At 47.0% G+C, this 27,511-nt stretch overlaps 1 protein-coding gene across 1 annotated transcript; it reads right to left on the bottom strand.

The window, feature by feature from the left end:
• Window positions 1-22,064: 22,064 nt before the first annotated feature.
• LOC139422525 (TATA-binding protein-associated factor 2N-like) lies at window positions 22,065-22,637 on the bottom strand. Its single transcript, XM_071173684.1, has one exon. The coding sequence runs from the start codon at window positions 22,635-22,637 to the stop codon at window positions 22,065-22,067; it is 573 nt and encodes a 190-aa protein (XP_071029785.1).
• Between the last annotated feature and the right edge of the window lie 4,874 nt (window positions 22,638-27,511).

The raw sequence follows: 27,511 nt of genomic DNA, 5'->3' as shown, positions 1-27,511 counted from the left end.
CACACACACATGCGCGCGCCCACACGCAAACGAACGCACACAAACACACACAGAGACACACACAAACACAAACACACACACACACGCGCGCACGCACGCACGCATATGAACGCACACAAACGCACACAGAGACACACACAAACACACACACAGAAGGTGAATATCCACCTCCACATCCCTCTCCCTCCTCCCACTTCCTCTTTCCTCCACCGGTCACTAGGAAACCAGAAACACGTGATCTCACCAGTGTAGTTGTGGATGCTGAGAGGTTGAAGTGGGGTGGGGATAGATAGTAAAGGGGTATGTGGAGACAAGAAGCCGGCTTCAACCAGCACTTGTGAAATAAAGCGGTGGAACGAAACATCGGTGCTGCTTATCACATTGGCATCGCCACGGTAATACCACTGCACTCACTCACTCACACCCTGCACCGGCCAATTTCCTCTACTGCACACTACGTAGAGAGAGAGAGAGAGAGAGTACATCACACACACACACACACACGGCATGTTTTTGTGTTCGTTTGAAGAGTCCGTTGCTCCCTCAAAAGGCTTTTAGCTCTCTGTTTCTAGCACAGTGAATGTATCCGTTTCCTCTGTTTACCCAGACAGACTTCCGAGCAACAGCTCACGTCGTTCTGCGCGCGTTCCCATCCCCGTCGGCAACACATCCAACACAAATCCACCAACACCTGTTTGAAAAACTAACTGGAGCAGCTCTGACCTTATGACCCCTTCTCTGTGTCGGCAGGATGGAAACCTGTGTGTGTGTGTGTGTGTGTGTGTCTGTGTGTTTGTGTCTGTGTGTTTGTGTCTGTGTGTTTGTGTCTGTGTGTTTGTGTCTGTGTGTTTGTTTCTGTGTGTTTGTGTCTGTGTGTGTGTGTGTGTGTGTGTGTGTGTGTGTGTGTGTGTGTGTGTGTGTGTGTGTGTGTGTGTGTGTGTGTGGGTGTGTGTGTGTGTGTGTGTATGTGTGTGTTTGTGTCTGTGTGTTTGTGTATTGTTAATCAGAGACCTGTGTTTACTGCTGATTGCGCTGTTATCTCCAGCTCTGCAGTGAGTGGCCGAGCGTGTCAGTGTAGCTCCCTGCAGCTGCTCCGTTGGGGTTGGCATGCCAGGTGTCCTGCTACTGTAGTCAGCCAGGTGTTCTGCTACTGTAGTCTGCCAGGCCAGGGGAGCTGTTTGTCCCACACCGGCCGTATCTCAGCTCACCAGGGTACTATGCCAATCGATGGGCCGGACGGGAAAAGGATGAGTCCCTCTTCTGGATGGCAGTGCCTCGCTCCCCTCCTGTGGACCGACAACAATGGCAGCAGGGCTGTAATGAAAGGCTAGCGCCCAATCAGTGTTGGCAGAGAGAGGGGCACATCGACCACGGCTTGCTCCACTCCCCCTGCTGCCAAACAGATGCCCCAGAGATGGTATCTACTTTGAACGAGACAGAGGGTCAATATTGGGTATTTTATCAGGATCCCCATTAGCTGTTGCAAAAACATCTACTCTTCCTGGGGTCTCCACAATACATGAAACATGACATAATACAGAACATTAATAGACAAGAACAGCTCAAGGACAGAACTACTTCAATTTTAAAAAAGGATAAATCAAGACGAGGCTGTGTTTGTGTTTATTGTTCAACACACGCATACGCGCAAGCCGGCAGACACACACACACACGCTCAGACGCGTGCACACACACACACACACACACACACACACACACACACACACACACACACACACACACACACACACACACACACACACACACACACACCCCTCCAGAGGGCTGGCCTGCCCTACTTCAGTCCAACCCCTGTCCAGATTATAATACAGGTAGAATGTGTGCATCAGCTATAAACCTGGGTAACAGCGTAAATCACTTATCTTTTTCCACTCACGACTCTGCTGACACCAAACCCAGGAATGGAGCGTCAGATATTCATACAGCCCCAGAATTATTGATGCGGTCTGCGCTCCCAGGGCTCCGCTTGTATATCCCCGCTTTCATTAAAAACATTCTGCTTCCCTGCCATAGTAGAACATGCTTTTAGAAAAGTTAGCTGCATGTCACTGTGGACCTCTCCTTATTGGTTTATGCCTTTCCTGGCTCTGCCTTCCAAAAACAAATGAAATATAAAAAACGACTTTGTTTTGGTGCTTTCCCCCTCTGTAAGATGATACATGCAGCTGGAGATCAGTAAAACTCTGGTATACGGAAGTACAATAAAACTCATGTCTGGATGCAGAAGACAGAGGCACTAATTAGCAGTCATTATTATTCTCTCATCACATTGGCCCTTTTTCTGCCATGTTGACACAAACACACAGAAACTCACTGGCTCACCAGCGAAGTAAGTCACACACTCAGACAGAGACACACAAACACTTTCTTGAGTCTAGCATGGTTTCACTTATTTGTTTGTGTACCTAAAAAGCATTTTGGTTTTAGTCAGTTGTCATCAACCCATTAGACTAAAAGCCTATAGACACAGCCCAGACCCAGTTCTAGCTATTAAGTGAGGAAGGGGATGGTAAGCAGTAGACACACACACACACACACACACACACACACACACACACACACACACACACACACACACACACACACACACACACACACACACACACCCACCCATGGCTCCTAAGGCAATGTTAGACTTGCAAGTCTTCAGGTCTTAGGCATCGTTACTCATCACATGAGAGGGGTTCACTTTGGTTACACACTTGAACACATACGAGATAGTGATCATGCCTTTTCATTAGCAGTCTGTTCGCATGTAACGTTCACAGTGGCGGTTCTAGACCATTTCAACTGGGGGGGCCAAGCTGGGGCCAGTTGTACTGTTAGAGGAGCCAGTTACATTAGACGTTATTGTTGTCATATCATTTTCTTCACTGAATTGCAGGCATTAGCAGGCAAAATACCATGTTCATAATCATTCAATCATTTATTTACATTTTCTGTCTAATAACGGATGTAAAAAAAGAACAATTGCAAAAATTAGTTTAAATTATTTCATGCTCCACAAGGGGGTCCAAAATTGCGTTCACCTACATACCTGTGTCCTCTTGAGAAGTGTGTGTCCTACCCTGTCTGTGTGTGTGTCTCCTGTCCATTGTGTATCCTCTCAGTGCGTGTGTGCATGTCCCCCAGAGCCCTGCTGCTGTGTGTGTATGTGTGTGTGTGTCTATGTGTGTCCCTCAGAGCCCTCCTGCTGTGTGTGTGTGTGGGTATGTGTGTGTGTCCCTCAGAGCCCTGCTGCTGTGTGTCTGTGTGTCTGTGTGTGTGTGTCTCTCAGAGCCCTCCTGCTGCGTGTCTGTCTGTGTGTGTGTGTGTGTGTCTCCTGTCCATTGTGTATCCTCTCAGTGCATGTGTCCCTCAGAGCCCTTCTGCTGCGTGTCTGCGTGTGTGTATATGTGTGTGTGTCCCTCAGAGCCCACCTGCTGTGTGTCTGTGTGTGTGTCCCTCAGAGCCCTCCTGCTGTGTGTATATGTGTGTGTGTCCCTCAGAGCCCTCCTGCTGTGTGTCTGTGTGTGTGTCCCTCAGAGCCCTCCTGCTGTTTGTATGTGTGTGTGTCCCTCAGAGCCCTCCTGCTGTGTGTCTGTGTGTCTGTGTGTGTGTGTCTCTCAGAGCCCTCCTGCTGCGTGTCTGTCTGTGTGTGTGTGTGTGTGTCTCCTGTCCATTGTGTATCCTCTCAGTGCGTGTATTTGTGTCCCTCACAGCCCTTCTGCTGCGTGTCTGCGTGTGTGTATATGTGTGTGTCTCCCTCAGAGCCCTCCTGCTGTGTGTCTGTGTGTGTGTCCCTCAGAGCCCTCCTGCTGTGTATACGTGTGTGTGTGTCCCTCAGAGCCCTCCTGCTGTGTGTCTGTGTGTGTATATGTGTGTGTGTGTCCCTCAGAGCCCTCCTGCTGTGTGTCTGTGTGTGTGTCCCTCAGAGCCCTCCTGCTGTTTGTATGTGTGTGTGTCCCTCAGAGTCCTCCTGCTGTGTGTATATATGTGTGTGTGTGTGTCCCTCCGAGCCCTCCTGCTGTGTGTATATGTGTGTGTGTGTGTCCCTCAGAACCCTCCTGCTGTGTGTATATGTGTGTGTGTGTGTCTCTCTCAGAGCCCTCCTGCTGTGTGTCTGTGTGTGTATATGTGTGTGTGTCCCTCAGAGACCTCCTGCTGTGTGTCTGTGTGTGTGTATATGTGTGTGTCCCCCTCAGAGCCCTCCTGCTGTGTGTCTCTGTGTGTGTCCCTCAGAGCCCTCCTGCTGTGTGTATATATGTGTGTGTGTGTGTGTGTCTCCAAGCTCTCCTGCTGTGTGTATATGTGTGTGTGTGTGTCCCTCAGAGCCCTCCTGCTGTGTGTATGTGTGTGTGTATCCCTCAGAGCCCTCCTGCTGTGTGTATATATGTGTGTGTGTGTCCCTCAGAGCCCTCCTGCTGTGTGTGTGTGTGTGTGTGTGTGTGTGTGTGTGTGTGTGTGTGTGTGTGTGCATATGTGTGTGTATGAGTGTGTATGTGTGTCTGTGTTTATGAGTGTGTGTTTATATGTATGTGTCTGTGTGTGTATATGTGTGTATATGTGTGTGTGTGTGTGTGTGTGTGTGTGTGTGTGTGTGTGTGTGTGTGTGTGTGTGTGTGTGTGTGTGTGTGTGTGTGTGTGTGTGTGTGTGTGTGTGGTCAGGTGGTGACGGTCTGGGTGTGTTTGAATGATTCCTAGGTAATGCTGAAGAGACTCCAGATGTCCTGTAGAAGCTGAGGTCCTTCATGAGTCACCCAGCCCCCTGGGACACTGCTCAGCACCTGCTCTCAGCACCAGGGGCCTGCTTCATAAAGCCTCTCACAGTAGTAGTGCTGATCTAGGATCAAGTCCCCCCTGCCCATGTGAACCTTGTTATTTTGATCCAAAATGTAAAACTGTTCCTAGATCATCAGTCCTACTCGGAGACGCTTGATACATACACTTACCTGTGCATTAATAGTTCATTTATATGGCATGTGTTAACGACACTTTGTAGATCATTACTACAACTTTATCTGATTATAAAATGTAGTAGCTGAGTTGCCCAACATTTTGTGCCAGTTGATTTGAAAGCTGTGTGTGTGGCAGTCTGAGCACTGAATGTCCTGAATGTTCACTGTCCACTGTCCTGTGTCCACTGTCCACTGTCGTGTGTCCTGAATATCCACTGGGTACAGACTGGTTGAATTAACATTGTTTCCTCGTTGTTTCAATTAAATTACGTTGAACCAACATGGAATAGACATCGAATTGATGTCTGTGCCCTGTGGGTAGTGTGTAAAAAATAGATGACTTCAGCAAATGGATGTTTTGTTAAGTAAGAGTTTTTGATTCAGTTATATCTTGAGGGCAATTTGTGAGTTTGTGAGATTTATGCGCTATAATCAATGTAATATTGTAGGTTATAAGGGAATATTGGACAGGAAATTGTTGTATTTACTACAATTAAATGAGGGGAGAATCGATAGAAGTTCTATACACACACACACACACACACACACACACACACACGGACGCACACACAGCAGCACAGATGCACACAAGCAAACATGCACACACACAAACACACACACACACTTACTGTGTAATGTATGACACATATGATATGTGAGAGTTAGGGGAGTGTGAATAGTTATCAGATTGAACCAGAAAAATCAGTGGTCCAGGATTTAGAACAGACCGTGTCTGAGAGAGGGGGAGGACACAACATACAGAGAGAAGAGAGAGGGGGAAGACACAGCATGCAGAGAGGAGAGAGAGGGGGAAGAAACAGCATACAGAGAGGAGAGACAGACACAGCATACAGAGAGGAGAGAGAGGGGGAAGACACAACATACAGAGAGGAGAGAGAGGGGGAAGAAACAGCATACAGAGAGGAGAGACAGACACAGCATACAGAGAGGAGAGAGGGGGAAGACACAACATACAGAGAGGAGAGACAGGGGGAAGACACAGCATACAGAGTGGAGAGAGAGGGGGAGGACACAGCATACAGAGAGAAGAGAGAGGGGGAAGACACAACATACAGAGAGGAGAGAGAGGGGGAAGACACAGCATACAGAGAGGAGAGAGAGGGGGAAGACACAGCATACAGAGAGGAGAGAGAGGGGGAGACACAGCATACAGAGAGGAGAGAGGGGGAAGACACAACATACAGAGAGGAGAGACAGGGGGAAGACACAGCATACAGAGAGGAGAGAGAGGTAGAGTTTTGGTAGAGAAAGCATCAACAATGTGCAGTGAGAAGGAAAGAGCAGAAATATAACGAAAGAGAGCGGCATTGGCCTTCAGAATGTTCCGGAGACCTCCCTGATCCCCTCTCTCCTCTTCTCTACTCCTCTCTCTCCCTCCTTTCCTCTGTATCTCTCTCTCTCCCCCTCCTTCTCCCTCTCGTCTCATCTCCACAGCTGAATGTACCGCTGCGCTGCCTGGCAATAGCATGAGGCCGTATTGATTTTTATTCTCTTTCTGTTCTGTCGGTGGGTGTTTGACGCATAAGTCAAGGGAGACTTTGTTCTGTTCTTTTTCTCTCCTCTACATGCTCTTCCTGTGGCCAGGGCTGAGATGGAACCCTATTCCCTATAAAGTGCACCACATCTGACCAGGGCCCATTGGACTTAGGGTGCCATTTGTGTCGCACCTCAGGTCAGTCCATCCAGATACCTCCCTGTGCCAACTTTTGTTGCCTGGCTGCTGCCATGTGAAAGCCTCCCCATCATAGAGACCAACACCCTGTGATGACCCAGACGCCACAGGGACACTCTGTTCCTCCAGTGGGGCTGGAATGGGCTTTTAGCTCAGTAGGGCTACTGTCATTAATCAGGCCAGTGGTCTGTCCTCCTGACCACCTGGGAGGACAGGTTGACAGCACAAAAATGATTGTATCATTTCAAATAGTCTACTGGGGCAATTTCAAGATGCATAGATGCAGTCAAAATGGGGCCTTGATGTCATTGACGAGTGTGAAGGTCGTCCTTTGTGATTTCACTCTCTCACGCTCGAGTCTGTGAATCGGACCAATCCGCTACTACTCCGTGAAGATTCTTAGCTGTGAGTCTATAAACGTCCGTAGACCATTTGAACGGCTTTTGTGTTCCTGCAGCTTTTACAGCGGTTCACTTGGATTGGCTGTTCGAACTTCCATTCCAAATCCAGCATCAACGACTCTGTCACGGAGAAGACAAGGATTCCTTGTTTATTCCTCATCTTTTTGCCCCCGGTTGAAACATATTCAGGCCTCTTGTGCACCGAGGCCCAGGCATGGAATATCAATGGCTCTTCTTTTCTCATGCACCTGTGCTGCATTCGAGAAGGAAGCCTCTGTTCCACCACCATTACCATAATCACCATATCACGCTTCCCTCTCTGACACATAATCACTCTAATTGGACGCTAGAAAACAATAAGAGGCAATTATGTGTGTGTGTGGGGGGGGGGGGGGGGGGGGGGGGGAGCGTCGGGCAAATTTGAAGGATATAGGGGTAATGTTTGTGTGTATGTGTGTTTGTGTATTGTCTCTTGGGTTGAACGGAGGGTAATTGCGTTGCTGCAAGCACAGCAGTTTCAGGTTGGCGGTAGGTGGGTCCTCTTCAGCCGTGTGTTGGAGGACTCAGAGTTAAACGCTGTACTGACTGACTGACTGGCTGGCTGGCTGTCCGTCTGAGAGAAGCAAACCTCAGTGGCTGCATGAGGCTATACTGCCTGGCTGTCACTGGACTCTGAAAGCCTCCTGTAATTCACTACGCTTCATAACTTATATTCTCTGAAGGAAAACATGCATACTATACAGCTTGCATGAGGGCCAAGTCATTTCAATCACTTCTATTTGAATGGAATCACATCAATGGCGCCCCCTATGGCAGATTTACAGGTGTTGCTTAAATCTTGGCAGTAGATGGAGTGACTGTAAAATGTGGTTGCGGTAAAATGAATTAGCGTTATTGATCTCTGCTTGTTGGTGTGGGCTGCTTTTCTCTGTGCTTGTCTACTCACTGCGCTAGCTCAGGCCATGCTATGTGGTGCTAGTCCTCTCACTGCGCTAGCTCAGGCCATGCTATGTGGTGCTAGTCCTCTCACTGCGCTAGCTCAGGCCATGCTACGTGGTGCTGTCTTCTCCTAAGGCGCTCTGTAGCATTTGGATAGAACTCTGACAGGGGCCACGGTTCCACAGGCACCACATCAGGCAAGCCTCCAATCCGCCTCACCTCCACTGCTATCTTTTTTTCTGGTGTTCTCAGGCACTTTAGAAAACACGTCATTCAACTGACCTTTTTAACGTCACAGGGCCTTTTCGGAGTGGCATTTAACATGGCAAGAACCACGGAGGAACATCCGTGTGTGTTGACATGGGCATGTGCGTACGTGTGTGGGTGTGTGTGCGTATTTGAGAGCGAGGGAGAGAAACTCTGCGTGTTGAGGTGGCAGGACTTTCTGGTCATTAATGTGAGCGTGTGTGTGAGCGTGATGAATAGTGCCAAGGAAAGTGTGACGTGAACATAGGCAGATATATGTGTCACTGCACTCATTGTACGTGCGGCAGTGTGTATTAATGTGTAGTGCCTGTGTGAAATGATATTACAGGATCTCAGTACACTACATGAACATTAGTGTCTGCCTGAGTGTATTGGTGAAGTAATCTGTGTGTGTGTGTGTGTGTGTGTGTGTACTGTAGTGACAAAGCCAACGTGGCTCTTTGTGGAGATGAGGGGGATTCAGAGAGAGAAAGGAAGAGAAATAGAGAGAGAGGCAGCACCTTGGGCAGCGAGCCCTGCTCCTGTAATCACTCTATCATCCAGGACAATCCTTTCATCCCAGACCTTTCATACGGTCCAGAAAAGGCCTTTCACATACAGGAGAGGGAAGGGAAGTGAAAGAGAGAAAGAGAGAAAGAGAGAGAGAGAGAGAGAAAAGAGAGCATAGGGAGAAGGGAAGTGCTTGTGCACCCTCAAGCACTCGTCTCCATCCTGACTGTGAATAACCATGCGGCTGAAGAGGACAGATGTTGAGAGAATTTAGTAGGCTACTGTGTGTGTGTGTGTACTCTCCTCATATATTTCAAAGGTCCACCATTCTTGTGTATCAGGAAGCCTCGCTATCCACACACACACTTTCTCTCTTCCTCTCATTTCCTCTCTTCTGCGCTCTTTCTCTCTCTCTCCCCCTCTTGCTCTCTCTTTTTCTCTCTCTCCCTCTCTTGCTCTCTCTTTCTCTCTCCAACTCTTGCTCTTGCTCTCGCTCTCTCTCTCGGCCGGTCCCGTCTCTCACACACATTCAATGAACCGTAATGGTATAGAGGGAGGGCCTGATGATGGCGCAGTAGTGTATTCCATAGGATGAATAGTAGCACTGTGTTCCTCCATCCCCCCGACTAGACTGGACTAGACTGGGTGTGCTTACAGTGTGTAGAACAGAGGCTGTGGGGCCGTTGAGGGGCCAGCCAGGCTGGTTAGGGTTGGTGTGTTTAGGGCTAGCAGACAGACAGACAGGTCGAGTTGGGAGCTGGGCAGTGCCAGGGGAATGTTTGGTCAGGACTACCAGGTGTTGGTATCTGCAGGCGGCCAGCGAGGCAGCCTGGGACGCAGGGAGCGCTCCGCAGCCGCGGGGGGTAAGTACAGCTCTGTGGAGCCTGCTTGAAATTCAACCCCAAATGGTGCTTTTTAAAGGGCATCATTTTTAAATCCACAGCCCTGCTATAAAAACCTGTAGTTATGCCAGGACTTTGCCTTCGGGGGTGAACTTTCAGCGGCTCCTGAAATGGCGTGGCTTTTAGAAGAACTGCTGGGTGCTTTTTAAAACAGCAGTATTTCCTGTCAGCGTTGTTAGTTTTCATTTTGGTGTGGCATTTATCCTAAAACTAACAGCTGGCAAGCTTTGCTGCCTCTGTTACTTTGTCTCTGCCCACCCGAGTCTGAGGCAACGTTTAATGTACCCCTTTCCAGTCGTTTGCCTAATGGTTGTGTGTATATAGGTCAGAGTGGGTACAGTGTACTTGTATATATGCTGTCTGCCAGTGTGTGCGTTCGTGTTTGTGTCAGTGTTTGTGAAGCACATCTAACGCAATGCATGCAAGGCCAATGTGGGAACGCTTGAGTGGAGGAGGAGGATGGATGAGATGGTGGGAGTGGAGGGGAAGAAATGGAGGAGAGGAGATGGTGGGAGGGCTGTGAATAGAGCTGTGAATGATCGCGGACGAGAAGCAGCAGGGAATCTGACGCACAACTTCCTGTTTTCCTCCCCACTCCAGTGCGAGTCTGTCGATTCCTTTCAAAGTGATCCCTCCCTCTCATTGAGTCTCAAAAGCCGGGATGCTGCCGGCAGCATCACTAACGACTCACTCGACCATGTTGTACGGAGGATGCACAAAGAGCCCCACTGAAGTTGAATGGCGAATCATCGTACGCAGCATCCGAGTACGGAGTCGGGTTTCTCGCCGCATGTCTGAAAAAAGGGGACCGGTTTGATGGTGTCTATAATAAGCACTGGTGCGATACACAATCGATACACAATCCCATCCTCTATCAGCATCACGTGTTTCGGATTCAAATCACTTGTCATGTACCAGCAGCATTGTTCTTGATCCGACAGGCAGCGTTGTGACTCTGCTCCTCTTCCCCAGTTCGAGTAAAATATTACAGCATAGCTGGCGTCAGGGTCGGGGGTCATCCGCTTCTCCAAGCATTATTGAACCAACTTAATATTCTGCCAGACGTCCAGCTACAACAGCTAAAACAATGGCCGTCACAGACAGGATGACGATGTCATTGTAAGGGATGGAGGATTCATCAGCGAACTCGTAGCGGTTGTACAGAGCATCTGTTGGGATGTTTGGCGGACTTGTCGCTCTGCGTGCTGTATGCAAGGACTGGGGATAATAATGAGTCTGCTCTAAGCCTCCGCAATCACATCCTGTTAATTAGCTCTGGTACTGCAGCAATCTCAATCAAACGTTTTTCATCCATACGCTAAAGCAGTGACAGGGACAGGAAGAGATGAGCGCATCGCCAAACAACTTTTTCTCTCTGCAAGTCCCCACCTGCCTGCTGCAGTTTAAAACAGGTTTGCCTAAATGTTAGTCAGGTTACAGGAGTGTTCCTGATAGATTGGTGTTTCTACTGTGTTTCTGCGGCGACGTGACAGTCATTACCATGACAAAGCATCATAACAGCGTCAAACTTTACCAAGGCCTGTTTCTATCCAGTGTAGCCAGAATACTTTTTTTCAAAGGCTGTCTTGGAGGAATTACCAGACAGACTCAAGAATCAAACTAGTTCTCTTTCTTTTTTTCCCCTCTTTTTTTTCGAAAGCTGCATGTACGCCCCTCTGTCACTCTGTGCCTGAGTGACAGACTGAAAGATGAGGAGATTACGCCTCCTTTGTTCCAAAAACAAAGAAAAGCAGAGCAGAGAAAATGGAAAAGAGTGATATATACGACACATGCGGCGGGAGAGAGATTGGGAGACAGCGGGAGGGATGGCAGGAGTGTGCGTGATTGAGATAAGGTGACAGATAGAGGGAGAGCGAGGCTGAGGTCTTCTCCCACACAGAGAGCTCCCATAGCTACCTCCCACTGACTCAATGAAGCAGGCTGCAGAGGGAGGCAGACGCACTGGGCAGGCAAGGACGGCTGAAGGACGGAGAGAGAAAAAGAGAGATAGAGAGAGAGAGAGAGAGATGGCTTTGCGTGCGTCTTTAACAGAAAACAAGCTTGTTCTCAAGCAGCAAGAGAGATTGAGAGAGAGAGGGAGACCGAGACAGAGAGAGAGATTGAAAGAGAGATAGATAGAGAGAGAGAGAGAGAGAGAGAGAGAGAGAGAGAGAGAGAGAGAGATGGCTTTGCGTGCGTCTTTAACAGAAAACATGCTTGTTCTCAAGCAGCAAGAGACCAACACCTTAGAAGCACAAGCATTTCGCTACACTCGCATTAACATCTGCTACCATGTGTATGTGACAAATACAATTTGATTTGATTTGATTTGATTTGAGATGGCAGCCCACAGATTCTACACACATGTCATTGCTGGACTGAGGGTAGTATAGGGAAGGGTAGTGTAAGGTAAGGTAAAGTCAGTTAGATTAGGGTAAGGTAGGGTAGGGTAAAGTCAGTTAGATTAGGGTAAGGTAGGGTAGGGTAGGGTAGGGTAAGGTAGGAAGGGTATGGTTTTCCTCATCCCTTGCTCCATCTCTCCTCCCAGTATGTGTACTCCATCCATATCCCTCCCCTAACTCCTAAAGTGGCTGTCATATGATGGCAGGATGCTCTCTTCCAGCTCCCTCTCTTAACCTCTAAAGTCTAAGCCTTTGGGGGAGGGGGTTCTACTAAGCTAACATATGAAATTGTTTTAAGATGGTCATACCATGGATCATTTAGCTATTTGATTTTGAATTGTAGGACCCCTTTAGGTATCCCCCAAAAATATTTAACAATTATTTGCTAAAATATTGAATTAGGCTTTTACTACTACTATAGCCCATAGAAAAGCATTGAATAACACATTTTTTAAATGACAAAATAGACAGTAAAAAAATGATAAGGTCTTGAAGTGTCTGTCCTATATCTAGGAAATATAAGAAGCTCACAAAATATTGTAGTTTTTTTACACATAATTAACCCCATATTTTTTGGTGCACAACATTTCCTCCACACTTTCATTGGTTTGTATGGGTTACCTTGAGACGAGTCCCGTGACACATGGGGGATCGTACATCAAAACAGAGAGTGGTCATAAGTGTAGACCAAACCATTCAGATGCTACAGATGTTTTTGTGAGAAGGCCGATTTTTGGGATGTCTCCTGGTCCTGCAAACACCGCTGCACCTCGGCCACCTTTCATCGCAGATGTGGAAGGCCGACATAGGTGGATGTGGTGGATTGGGACGCAGCCAAAAGCTGATTTCTCCATCTTAAACTGACAGATTTTTCTTTTTTTCTTTCCAGGATTTTTACTTACAGGACTCTTAAGGATTAATATCTTATCCTTCATGTTCACTCATCTTCTGCCTTCTGTTTCTATATGTCCCTCTCTGTCGCCCTATCCATCCACCCTGCCTTCTAAACCGACCGACACATGCCCTTTCTCCTCAGGCAAACACATACCTCTCTATGACTCTCTCACCCTGCTCCCCCCCCCCAACCCCCCACCCTCACTGTCCTCCACGGTAACCGTGGCTACGCAGCTTGGCGCCGGCAGGGCGGGGCCACTGGGGGAATGTGTGATTAGCATAAACATTAGCATTTTTGATCTGGGATCACGTTTGATTGGAGAGAAACTACAAAGCCCAGTGCCCTGCCAGGCACCCCTCAGGAATCCTGTAGCTGTCTCTCTCTCTGAAGCTGTTCCCTCTCTGTAGTGCATCATCAATACAGAAGCGGACTACAGTGGATATTGGCCCTAATGAGTTGGACTGTGGTCGTTTGAAGCTCAGTTGGTAGAGCATGGCGCTTCTAACACCAGGGTAGTGATAATGATTCCCTGGACCGTGCATACGTGAAATGTATTCACGCATGACTGTAAGTCCCTTTGGATAAAAGCGTCTGCTAAATGGCATATATTCTTATTATTATATTATGTACAGGGCTGGTCTGAATACAGCCACACCCAGGCTGCCTTCCTTCGCCATAGAGAGGTAGTGAGGAAGTGAGGAAGAGCCATGGAAGACACTTTTCTCACCCCCGTGAAGAGTGTTGGTTGTGGGGTTCTGACCCGAGAGGAACCCAACTCCCACGGGTGGAGAGATCCTCTCTCTCTCTCATTTCCTCTCTGCATGGGCCAAAGACTGCTGGTACAGTACACAATCCCCATTCTCTCTCTCTCTCTCTCTCTCTCTCTCTCTCTCTCTCTCTCTCTCTCTCTCTCTACCTCTCTCTCTCTCTAAATCTAAATCTGGGTCAGTCATTGCGTGACAGACACTGACCATTATCACCACTCATCCATGCAAAGAATAGAGATGGGGAGAGGGAAGAAGAGCGGGAAAAGGAGGGGGAGCAAGAGCAAGAGGAACGACAGAAAAAGAGAGAGAGAGCTTTCTCCTCAGTGCTCGTGGCTGAGCGGTGGATTGGATACTCGTCCCCTGGGTGTCTGATTCTGCCCCCTTCACACGTTCACATCTAGTCATCATCTTCCTGTGTAGATACAGATCTACACACACAGTCCGAAACACGCATGTGCCACACGCACACACACACGCACAGATGGTGCTAGGTGATAGGGTAGGGTGATGAGATGGTTGATTCGCCTTCTGATGTCCTCCTTGGTGTGACTGTGTGGGACTGTTGGACCTCTGTCTCTCTTCGCAGGGCTCTGTAAGTACTGAACATTCTCTCATTTGTCCAGTGCTCTGTGCGTATTAGTCTTGAGCGCTAGCCTCCGTGTGGTTCACTAACCGTGCTGTCACCATCATGTGTTGAGATGACAAGGGCACGCCGTGCGCTTCACTCTATTTTGAGACTGTCAGAGGATGACAGGGGTCATTGTCCCTCTCTATGTCGCTGCTCGTCTGTCTGTCTATCTGTCTGTGTCTGTTTGTCTCCCTAGTTGTGTCCCTAGTTTTGTCTTATCCCCCCACCCCAATTTTCCATCTCTGTTCCTGGTACATTTCTCATTTCAGATGTTGCTGCATATCTCCCTCCTCTGTCCTTCCTTCCCTCACTCTTGTCTCCCTCCATCTCTCCCTCTCTCCACTGCTGTCGTTCCACGGTGTGTTCCACAGTAATTATTTACACTGAGTGCACTCTCTCTCCATGTCCTCTAATTTGTTCCACCGGTGACACCTGATGTGCAATTATGTAAGAAGACAAACAAAGCAAATGCCAAGCATGTCCTCTGACCTGAAGAATGATGACTGGATTGTACTTGTTATAGCACACTGCCAACACGCGCCGCGCCCGCACACACACACACACTTGCACACACATACACACCATGGACAAGCAGTGTGACGGCCTTATCTTTCCTTCTCCTCTCCTTAACCCCTTCCTAGCCACAGACAGCGGACCCTAGAATCTCTTCCAGGGATCTCAGGGGTCCTGGTTGTTTCAGCACCATGACACCCTCCGAGTCCTCCTGACACCAGATCTCTGTTAATGAGCCTATTATAACCCTGATCCTCTGTTATCTCAAGTGGAGTCTCACAGAGCCAAGAGGCAGGGGAGATAACAGATGAAGAGCAACAACCACCCCCACCCCCTCACTCCCTCACATCTCTCTCTCTGTCTCTCTTTCTCTCTCATCTCTCTAAAACTCAGGAGAGGGGGATTATGGAAACTAGATGATAGCAGCTCTGATATGGACACATTCAACCTGAACCAGGGACTAGGTTTATTTACTTGTTTATCTGGATCCCCATTAGATTTTGCAGAGACAACAGCTGTTCTTCCGGGGGATCCACAAAAAAACACAGAACATGACAAATAACAAAACACTGATACACTGATAGAAAAGGTCTGTAGGTCCAAAAACAATGTCAAGACAAGCAAAGTGATACTGTAGAATCTATGCTAACCTTGTAAATGTCACGGTACCAATGAGCAGTAAACGGAAGACATGCCCTTTTGAAAAGGCTAGTTGGGTTTAGACAGGCATTCCTTTCGGGATGAGGCACGCTCCTACAGTGTGTTTTTCATCTCTACTGTCACACTCGCTAATAAACCCAGGAATACCAAACCCACCTAAAAACACCCGGCTCCCCTTTAAACTCAACCTGAGGTAATTATCAGTCTGAGCGGTAATCATGTGCGTTTCAAAGTGCTGCTGTGTGGATTTGTCTGTTTGATGGGGCAGCTGAGCGTTTGCTAGGCTAATCCTCTTTATGTTGCTGTCTGTTGGGAGCACAGTCACACCTCCACTGGGGAGGGCGTCGTCGTCGACTACGTGGAATCCCACCATGGGTTGTCTTGTCTGTGTTGTGTCGCTTCCCTCCGCTCTCTACGTGTGTAGGCAAACACTGTAAAACCGCTTACTTCATTCAAAGCGGCTGGGAAATTCACTTTACCTGTCTCTCTGTGTATGTCTGGCTGCAGGGGTTATGTCTGCGTCCCAAATTGCACCCTATTCCCAATTTAGTGCACTACTTTTTTAGGGCACTAATTTGGGACACTGTTAAGGAGTGCAAACGATTTCCTGGTTTTCCAAGGTTATGAGAAAGCAGAAGGCAGACATACACTACCGACGGGATTTTAGTGCTCCTTGTTCATTCAATATCTTCCTGGTTTACGGTGATAAATCCCCTCCCAGCTCCCTTGTGTGTTGGCCCGGATTATGGGTTCTGTACCTGTGTACAGGGGACAGCGGTAGGTGTTGTAGGATCTATCGGGCCACAGCCAGGGAAAATCTACTGTTGTATGTTGGGTAGGCATTTGAGTGTCAGAGCACAGGGAATGTATGTGTGTGACACAGTTCATGTTATGTCGGTTATATGATGTACAGTGGGGAGAACAAGTATTTGATACACTGCCGATTTTGCAGGTTTTCCTACTTACAAAGCATGTAGAGGTCTGTCATTTTTTTTATCATAGGTACACTTCAACTGTGAGAGACAGAATCTAAAACAAATATCCAGAAAATCACATTGTATGATTTTTAAGTAATTAATTTGCATTTTATTGCATGATATAAGTATTTGATCATCTACCAACCAGTAAGAATTCCGGCTCTCACAGACCTGTTAGTTTTTCTTTAAGAAGCCATCCTGTTCTCCACTCATTACCTGTATTAACTGCACCTGTTTGAACTCGTTACCTGTATAAAAGCCACATGTCCACACACTCAATTAAACAGACTCCAACCTCTCCACAATGGCCAAGACCAGAGAGATGTGTAAGGACATCAGGGATAAAATTGTAGACCTGCACAAGGCTGGGATGGGCTACAGGACAATAGGCAAGCAGCTTGGTGAGAAGGCAACAACTGTTGGCACAATAATTAGAAAATTGAAGAAGTTCAAGATGACAGTCAATCAACCTCAGCCTGGGGCTCCATGCAAGATCTCACCTCGTGGGGCATCAATGATCATGAGGAAGATGAGGAATCAGCCCAGAACTACACGGCAGGACCTGGTCAATGACCTGAAGAGAGCTGGGACCACAGTCTCAAAGAAAACCATTAGTAACACACTACGCCGTCATGGATTAAAATCCTGCAGCGCACGCAAGGTCCCCCTGCTCAAGCCAGCGCATGTCCAGGCCCGTCTGAAGTTTGCCAATTACCATCTGGATAATCCAGAGGAGGAATGGGAGAAGGTCATGTGGTCTGATGAGACAAAAATAGAGCTTTTTGGTCTAAACTCCACTCGTCGTGTTTAGAGGAAGAAGGATGAGTACAACCCTAAGGACACCACCCCAACCGGGATGCTTTTCTGCAAAGGGGACAGGACGACTGCACCGTGTTGAGGGGAGGATGGATGGGGCCATGTATCGCGAGATCTTGGCCAACAACCTCCTTCCCTCAGTAAGAGCATTGAAGATGGATCGTGGCTGGGTCTTCCAGCATGACAACGACCCGAAACACACAGCCAGGGCAACTAAGGAGTGGCTCCGTAAGAAGCATCTCAAGGTCCTGGAGTGGCCTAGCCAGTCTCCAGACCTGAACTCAATAGAAAATCTTTGGAGGGTGCTGAAAGTCTGTATTGCCCAGCGACAGCCCCGAAGCCTGAAGGATCTGGAGAAGGTCTGTATGGAGGAGTGGGCCAAAACCCCTGCTGTAGTGTGTGCAAACCTGGTCAAGAACTACAGGAAACGTATGATCTCTGTAATTGCAAACAAAGGTTTCTGTACCAAATATTAAGTTCTGCTTTTCTGATGTATCAAATACTTATATCATGCAATAAAATGCAAATGAATTACTTAAAAATCATACAATGTGATTTTCTGGATTTTTGTTTTAGATTCTGTCTCTCACAGTTGAAGTGTACCTATGATAAAAATTACAGACCTCTACATGCTTTGTAAGTAGGAAAACCTGCAAAATCGGCAGTGTATCAATACTTGTTCTCCCCACTGTACCTGTGTGTTGGAGCTCAGTGAGTGTGAGGTGATGCACTGTAGACAGTGTAGACACCCTGTTGGAGCCCGGCCTCAAGACATTGCTGAGAGGGAGGGAGAGTGCTTTTCTGTGTTTTCCAGAAGGTAAAGATAGAAAGACAACAGAGTGGCATGTTGCCCTTCCATTCGGCAGGTAGCCTACCGGTTAAGAGCATTGGGCCAGTAACCGAAAGGTTTCTATTTCGAATCCCCAAGCTGGCTTGGTCCAAAATATGTTGTTGTGCCCTTGAGCAAGGCACTTAACCCTAATTGCTCCTGTAAGTCATTCTGGATAAGAGTGTCTGCTAAATGACTCCAATGTAATTACTAGCAGGTGCACTGATGCTCTGTAGCCATCAGGTGGCGCTGAGGAGGAGAAGATGAACTGTTACTTGTGGAGGAATCAAAGGACCAGCCTGGTCTCGTAGAATAGACATAACATAGTAAATAAAAATCTGGGACACTCAAATTAGCATGATATGTTACGTTTGGTATGGTTACATAAGTCAGAAGATTGGTCATGGTGGATGGGTGGGATACTCCATGTCAGCCCAATGCTGCCTCATGGCATACTGGCTGTTGATGTTGCGACTGATTTTGATGTTTTCGCTGATGCACACACACACACCATCTCCACAGAGTCCCCCATCCATCCCTGGCTGCTCTCCTCTCTCTCACACACCCAGACAGACTGACAGACTTCCCCATGCTAATGCTCCGTATGTCAGCCCAGTGCTGCCACACGCCATACTGGCTGTTAATGGTGTTGATGTGGCGACTGATGTTGATGTTGATTGTTATTTTATCTCTCACCCTGCTCCACCTCAGCTCCTACCCCTATCCCCACCACCACCACCACCATCTCCTCTCCTCCAAAGCCCTGTGCACTCATTAGTAAAAGAGAGAACACACCCAACAACAAGTGTCTGTCTTGTCTCCTGTCTCTCACTCCTCGTCCCCAGAAACGTCAAGCTGTTGCCATGGCTAAACAACATGTCTCTCAGAGATGGTGGAAAATAGAGACTGAGGCGCTGGCTGCTAGTATGTTTTCTCTCTCTCTCTCTCTCTCTCTCTCTCTCTCTCTCTCTCTCTCTCTCTCTCTCTCTCTCTCTCTCTCTCTCTCTCTCTCTCTCTCTCTCTCTCTCTCTCTCTCTCTCATTCCATTTATCATATAACATGAACGTCTAGCAGAGGTTGCGTGTTCGAATCTCATCACGGACAACTTTAGCATGTTAGTTAACCCTTCTCCTAACCTTAACCCTTTAATGTAACTCCTAACTCTAACCTTAACCCCTAACCCTAACCCCTAGCCTGGCTAAAGTTAGCTAGGGGGCTGACGCTAACAAGGTGGCTAACGTTAGCTAGGCTAGGGGCTAGGGTTAGGGGTTAAGGTTAGGGTTAATAAGGTTAGAGTTAGGAGTTACATATAAGGATGATTAAGGTTAGGGTTAGGGGAAGGGTTAACTAATATGCTAAGTTGGAATTTCATATATGTATTGCAAATTTGTTACATATTGTTTGAATTGCAATTCATAACATATCATATGAATTGCAATTCGTAACATATCATGTGAATTGTAATTCATAACATATCATATGAATTGCAATTCGTAACATATCATGTGAATTGTAATTCATAACATATCATATGAATTGCAATTCGTAACATATCATATGAATTATAATTCGTAACATATCATATGAATTGTAATTCGTAACATATCATACAAATTATAATTCATAACATATATGAATTGCAATTCGTAACATATCATATGAATTGCAATTCGTAACATATCATATGAATTATAATTCGTAACATATCATATGAATTGTAATTCGTAACATATCATACAAATTATAATTCATAACATATATGAATTGCAATTCGTAACATATCATATGAATTGCAATTCGTAACATATCATGTGAATTGCAATTCGTAACATATCATGTGAATTGTAATTCGTAACATATCATACAAATTGAAATTCATAACATATCATATGAATTGTAATTCGTAACATATCATACGAAATGAATGATAGACCTCCACAAATTAACACTTACCATACCAAACGTAACATATACTAATTTGAGTGTCCCTGATTTTTGTTTACTATGTATGGATCCATATTTCCTGATATCATTTCATCTTAACACCTGTCTGCATATCGTTTACAATATTGGATATTCTAGCATCATGGCTCAAACGAACATGGTTCAGAACATTTTGTACTATTACACACAGTGCTGGCAATGGAGGTGACAAAAAACACAGGCTGGATAAAAGAAGTGCCGTCTGTAGTTGAGAGAAGCCTCCTGCTGCAGTAAGAGACCCAGCAGCAATCATCCAGATGTCTAGCCTGAGCCTCCCAGACAGACAGACACACAGCCACTAGCACTGTAACAGACGGAAAGACAGCCTCTCCACCTCCCGTCTGTGTTGCCTAGCCTAGCACACAAAACCCTTGAAACGCAGTCACAACCACCACCACCCACACACACACACACACACACCATCTCCACAGAGTCCCCCACCCATCCCTGGCTGCTCTCCTCTCTCTCACACACCCAGACAGACTGACAGACTTCCCCATGCTACTGCTCCGTATGTCAGCCCAGTGCTGCCACACGCCATACTGGCTGTTAATGGTGTTGATGTGGCGACTGATGTTGATGCTGATTGTTATTTTATCTCTCACCCTACTCCAACTCAGCTCCTACCCCTATCCCCACCACCACCGCCATCTCCTCTCCTCCAAAGCACTGTGCACTCATTAGTAAAAGAGAGAACACTTGACTCAACACACCCAACAACAGGTGTCTGTCTGTCTGTCTGTCTGTCTCCTGTCTCTCACGCCTCGTCCCCAGCTCCGTCAAGCTATTGCTATGGCAGAGATTGTGGAAAATGGAGACTAAGGCGCTGGCTGCTAGTGTTTCTCTCTCTCTCTCTCTCTCTCTTCCTCCTTCTCTCTATTTCTCTCTCTCTCTTCCCCCTTCTCTCTCTCTCTCTTCCCCCTTCTCTCTCTCTCTCTTTCTCTCTCTCTCTTCCGTTCCCTTGCTCTTTCCATTTCTCACATTTTTGTCCATCTCACGCTTGCACCATATCTCCTTCTATCTAATTCTCTCAAATGTTCTCCCTTCTTCCTCTCCTGCCCTCCTGTTTCCTTTCCTCCATCTCCTCCACTGTGTGACATCAGATAGGAGCCAGCCTGTTAATATTTTCAACACAGTTGAAGTGATTGTGGAGTATCTCTGTCACTCTGCAGAAGCCAAGTAAATAGCCAATTAGTGGATTCAATAAAGAGAGTAGCTGTTCTTGTGCTCCTACCACAGTCTTCTGGCTTAAAGAAATTGAACAGAAAACTTCCTCCTTCAAGAGACAAAACCGGTCTAATTTGTGAGTCTTTTGTCGGGAGAACCGTGTGCAACTCTTTCAAGGACTCTTGAAGTGGTGCTGATAGCGTAGCAGTGTGTCTCAAAAGCAGCATGCTCAAATCACTGTGAGCCTGAGGCCTGAAGCCACAAAGCCTCTTAACTAGAGTCTAGTAAATACTGTTGTAATAAGGTACAGCTGAGGCAATGTTGGAGCAATAACCTCAGCATAACCTTGTGAGAAGACAGCTATTTGCTTAGGATTTGGAGGAATGTGGAAGGGTAGTGGGAATAGTGTAGAGGAAGAGATGGACGTGTTTGATGTTTCCTCTGCTTATGACCCATGCCTATTCTCTCCGTTCTTCTGTCCACACACACACACACACACACACACACACACACACACAGTTTGCGAGTCTCTCCTTTTTTTTCTCTCTAAGTAGTTGAAATTCCCTCCATCATAACTGTGGTTTGATGTAGTGGCGATGTTTTGGACGTGATGGCTGGGAGAGTGTGGCGGAGAATGTTTAATTGCGAGCGCTACAAACTAAGGGAGGAAAAGAACAGCGTGGCACCTGCCTGCCTGCTGTGGCAGGGCTGTAATGGAGGCAGCGGTGCAGTCAGTGCTGTGTAGCTGATATCAGATCGATATGTCACACCGTCCTATCTATCCCACAGCACAATGAAAGGCTCCTCGCTCCCCGCTCCCCGCTCCCCGCTCTCCGCTCCCCGCTCCCCGCTCCCCGCTCTCCGCTCTCCGCTCCCCGCTCCCCGCTCCCCGCTCCCCGCTCTCCGCTCCCCGCTCCCCGCTCCTCGCTCCCCGCTCCCCGCTCTCCGCTCCCCGCTCCCCGCTCCCCGCTCCCCGCTCCCCGTTCCCCGCTCCTCGCTCCTCGCTCCCCGCTTCCCGCTCCCCGCTCTCCGCTCCCCGCTCTCCGCTCCCCGCTCCTCGCTCCCCGCTCCCCGCTCCTCGCTCCCCGCTCCCCGCTCCTCGCTCCCCGCTCCTCGCTCCCCGCTCCCCGCTCCTCGCTCTCCGCTCCCCGCTCCCCGCTCCTCGCTCCCCGCTCCCCGCTCCTCGCTCCCCGCTCCTCGCTCTCCGCTCCCCGCTCCTCGCTCCCCGCTCCACGCTCCTCGCTCCCCGCTCCCCGCTCCTCGCTCCCTGCTCCCCGCTCCCCGCTCCCCGCTCCCCGCTCCCCGCTCCCCGTGTGTGTGTGTGTGTGTGATAGTGTTTGCCTGTTAACATGAGATAGTCTGTTAGTGTCTCCTAGTGGTGGGAGCAGACTGTCTAGTCTACATTGTTTCCACTGTGTGGGTGTTTGTGTGTCAATGGTCTTGTCAGTTCGGCTCTCCCTGCTCCGTAGCCTCTCATGCAGAAAGCCCTGTCTGACAATCTTCCCCACCCTTCCAAGGCCTCTTCCACTGCATCACATGCTCTATGAAACCAGGAGAGAGGAGCAGAGAGGAACGTGATAGTACCAGTACCCTGTCCAGCCTTGAGGGATCTTCATACACCCTGTTAGCATCGTGCTAGCGCTACATGGCTATTAGGAAAATGGCCAACTTTCATTTGAACATCTCAATCATTCCCTTAGCTAATAGCTGTTTGCATCTGATCACTTGTACCTTGGTGGTGCAAAATCTCCTTTTGTACATAATGTCTGTCTTTGAATGAAGACTAAATCCACTGAAATGGCAGGATAGAGACTGGAGAGAGGGGTGATGAGTCAACAGACCAGTGTGGTGATTCTCATGTGGCCTAACATCTTTAACACTCTATTATCTTTACGACTCTAACATCTTTACCACGCTAACATCTTTAACACTCTAACATCTTTAACAATCTAACATATTTAACAATCTAACATCTTTAACACTAACATCTTTAACACTCTAAAATCTTTAACACTCTATTATCTATAACACACTAACATCTTTAACACTAACATCTTTAACACTCTAACATCTTTAACACTCTATTATCTTTAACACTCTATTATCTTTAACACTCTAACATCTTTAACACTCTATTATCTTTAACACTCTAACATCTTTAACACTCTATTATCTTTAACACTCTAACCTCTTTAACACTCTAACATCTTTAACAATCTAACATCTTTAACACTCTATTATCTTTAACACACTAACTAACATCTTTAACACTCTATCATCTTTAACACTCTAACATCTTTAATACTCTAACATCTTTAACGCTCTAACATATTTAACACTCCATTATCTTTAACACTCTATCTTTAACACTATAACATCTTTAACACTAACATATTTAACACTCTATTATCTTTAACACTCTAACATCTTTAACACTAACATCTTTAACACTCCATTATCTTTAACACTCTATTATCTTTAACACTCTAACATCTTTAACACTCTAACATCTTTACATGGCAAGGATGCTTCAAATCCTGCTACCAAGCTGTTGCCGTGGAGACCGGGCCCAGCATGAGGGGTCCTATCCAATATTCATGTGACGATTTAGCACCAATTCCTCCCTGCATAATCACACACACACACACACACACACACACACACACACACACACACACACACACACACACACACACACACACACACACACACACACACACACACACACACACAGTATTCATGTGACGATTTAGCACACTCACACCACTACTCAAAGAGCAGTAGAGAAATGCAAGTGTGAGCTTTAAAAAGTTGAGCTAGTCATAGCATATCATAGTGTCTGAGTCCTTGATGCCGTATTTGACTCATTCGTCACACACACAATAGCCAGACCCTACAAGGCCTACAGAGCTTCCACTGGGACTCCCTCCACATCTCTCTCACTCTCTCCCACTGGCACATAAAACTGAGTTAAAACACAGCCAATTTCAGTGGAATACTGTCTGCAGCACACGGTAGCCTACACCCAACATGGCCTTAGAGAGAGATCAGGAGAAGAAGGAAGCAGAGATACGGAGAGATGACGTGAGAATAGATGAAGGACGCGGAGGGATAATGGGGAGAGAAAGGATGAGTGGAGGGAATAGGAAGAGAGGGAAGGACCTCCAGTCTGAGGGGTTGCTCACAGGTCCTGGATCAGCTGAGATATAGATGTTAGAGATGTTCCTACTGTATGCTGCTCACGACCTGAGATCAGACCAGTTTGTCTGAGGCTATGAAACGCTCCATGTCAGATCAACTCAGCTAATGGAGGTAGGGACGTAGAAACCACAGTGAAAGTCCTGTACTATATCCTCAACACCCCACCTTTAACTCAGCTATCTATGGCTTCTGTCCAAACTGTGACACACACACCAGTGTTTCCGTTTAGAAAATGTAGTTAAGAAAATGTTTTTTCCTTGTACATTTGAGAAATCTACTTAGTGTATGTGGAGAAAGTTTATTTTGCATTTTGAAATGTAGAGTTGGTATTTAAGGAAAAAAAGGTGGTTTTGAGCAGAAAATTAACTATTTGGCTCATTGTGTGATGTGGATGTGTTGATGTGATAGGAGTTTAGAAAAAGTATCATAAGTATAGGTAAACGCTTGTTAGCAATTGTAAAAAAAAAAAAACGGTAATAATAGCCACACCATATCAAACTTTCACAAAAGTTTCTAAACTTAATTATGGTAATATCAAAAGTAAGCAAGCCATTGGTTTCCATTCCTTTACCTTACCTTTACCATGCCCTTACCATGCCTTTTCCATGACTTTATTATGCCGTTACCATACCTTTACCATACCCTTACTATGCCTTCATCATAAGGTCTTCGAAAGCCTAGTCAACAAACAGATTACTGACCATCTTGAATCCCACCATACCTTCTCTGCTGTGCAATCTGGTTTCCGAGCCAGTCACGGGTGCACCTCAGCCACGCTCAAGGTACTAAATGATATCATAACCGCCATCGATAAAAGACAGTACTGTGCAGCCGTCTTCATCGACCTGGCCAAGGCTTTCGACTCTGTCAATCACCATATTCTTATCGGCAAACTCAGTAGCCTCGGTTTTTCTAATGACTGCCTTGCCTGGTTCACCAACTACTTTGCAGACAGAGTTCAGTGTGTCAAATCGGAGGGCATGTTGTCCGGTCCTCTGGCAGTCTCTATGGGGGTGCCACAGAGTTCAATTCTCGGGCCGACTCTTTTCTCTGTATATATCAATGATGTTGCTCTTGCTGCGGGCGATTCCCTGATCCACCTCTACGCAGACGACACCATTCTGTATACTTCTGGCCCTTCCTTGGACACTGTGCTATCTAACCTCCAAACAAGCTTCAATGCCATACAACACTCCTTCCGTGGCCTCCAACGGCTCTTAAACGCTAGTAAAACCAAATGCATGCTTTTCAACCGTTCGCTGCCTGCACCCGCACGCCCGACTAGCATCACCACCCTGGATGGTTCCGACCTAGAATATGTGGACATCTACAAGTACCTAGGTGTCTGGCTAGACTGTAAACTCTCCTTCCAGACTCATATCAAACATCTCCAATCTAAAATCAAATGTAGAGTCGGCTTTCTATTCCGCAACAAAGCCTCCTACACTCATGCCACCAAACTTACCCTAGTAAAACTGACTATCCTACCGATCCTCGACTTCGGCGATGTCATCTACAAAATAGCTTCCAATACTCTACTCAGCAAACTGGATGCAGTTTATCACAGTGCCATCCGTTTTGTTACTAAAGCACCTTATACCACCCACCACTGCGACCTGTATGCTCTAGTCGGCTGGTCCTCGCTACATATTCGTCGCCAGACCCACTGGCTCCAGGTCATCTACAAGTCTGTGCTAGGTAAAGCTCTGCCTTATCTCAGTTCACTGGTCACTATGGCAACACCCACCCGTAGCACGCGCTCCAGCAGGTGTATCTCACTGATCATCCCTAAAGCCAACACCTCATTTGGCCGCCTTTCCTTCCAGTTCTCTGCTGCCTGTGACTGGAACGAATTGCAAAAATTGCTGAAGTTGGAGACTTTTATCTCCCTCACCAACTTTAAACATCTGCTATCTGAGCAACTAACCGATCGCTGCAGCTGTACATAGTCCATCGGTAAATAGCCCACCCAATTTACCAACCTCATCCCCATACTGTTTTTATTTATTTACTTTTCTGCTCTTTTGCACACCAGTATCTCTACCTGCACATGACCATCTGATCATTTATCACTCCAGTGTTAATCTGCTAAATAGACCTTTACCATGCCATTACCATACCTTTACCATGCCATTACCATGCCCTTACAATGCCTTTACCTTGCCTTTTCCATGCCTTTTCCATGCCTTTACCATGTCTTTACCATGTCTATACCATGCCTTTACCATGCCTTTACCTTGCCTTTACCATGCCATTACCATACCCTTACCATGCCATTACCATACCTTCACCATGCCATTACCATACCATTACCATACCTTTACCATACCTTTACCATACCTTTACCATGCCCTTACAATGCCTTTACCTTGCCTTTTCCATGCCTTTTCCATGCCTTTACCATGTCTTTACCATGTCTATACCATGCCTTTACCATGCTTTTACCATGCCTTTACCTTGCCTTTGCCATGCCTTCACCATACCTTTACCATGCCATTACCATACCCTTACCATGCCATTACCATACCTTCACCATGCCATTACCATACCTTTACCATGCCATTACCATACCTTAACCTTGCCATTACCATACCTTCACCATGCCATTACCATACCTTTACCATGTCTTTACCATGCCCTTACAATGCCTTTACCTTGCCTTTTCCATACCTTTACCATGTCTATACCATGTCTTTACCATGTGTTTACCATGTCTATACCATGTGTTTACTATTCCTTTGCCATGCCTTCACCATGCCATTACCATACCTTTACCATGCCCTTACCTTGCCTTTTCCATACCTTCACCATGCCATTACCATACCTTCACCATGCCATTACCATACCTTTACCTTGCCTTTTCCATACCTTCACCATGCCATTACCATACCTTTACCATGCCATTACCATGCCCTTACAATGCCTTTACCTTGCCTTTTCCATGCCTTTTCCATGCCTTTACCATGTCTTTACCATGTCTATACCATGCCTTTACCTTGCCTTTGCCATGCCTTCACCATACCC

This window comes from Oncorhynchus clarkii, chromosome 12, assembly GCF_045791955.1.
Source record: "Oncorhynchus clarkii lewisi isolate Uvic-CL-2024 chromosome 12, UVic_Ocla_1.0, whole genome shotgun sequence".
NCBI classification, from domain to species: Eukaryota; Metazoa; Chordata; class Actinopteri; order Salmoniformes; family Salmonidae; genus Oncorhynchus; species Oncorhynchus clarkii.
This window is presented reverse-complemented; position numbering and strand designations above follow the sequence as displayed.

Bases quoted from the DNA above. Each gene is read 5' to 3' on its own strand.
- LOC139422525 (XM_071173684.1), bottom strand. From the start codon at position 22,637: ATGTTAACAGGCAAACACTATCACACACACACACACACACGGGGAGCG.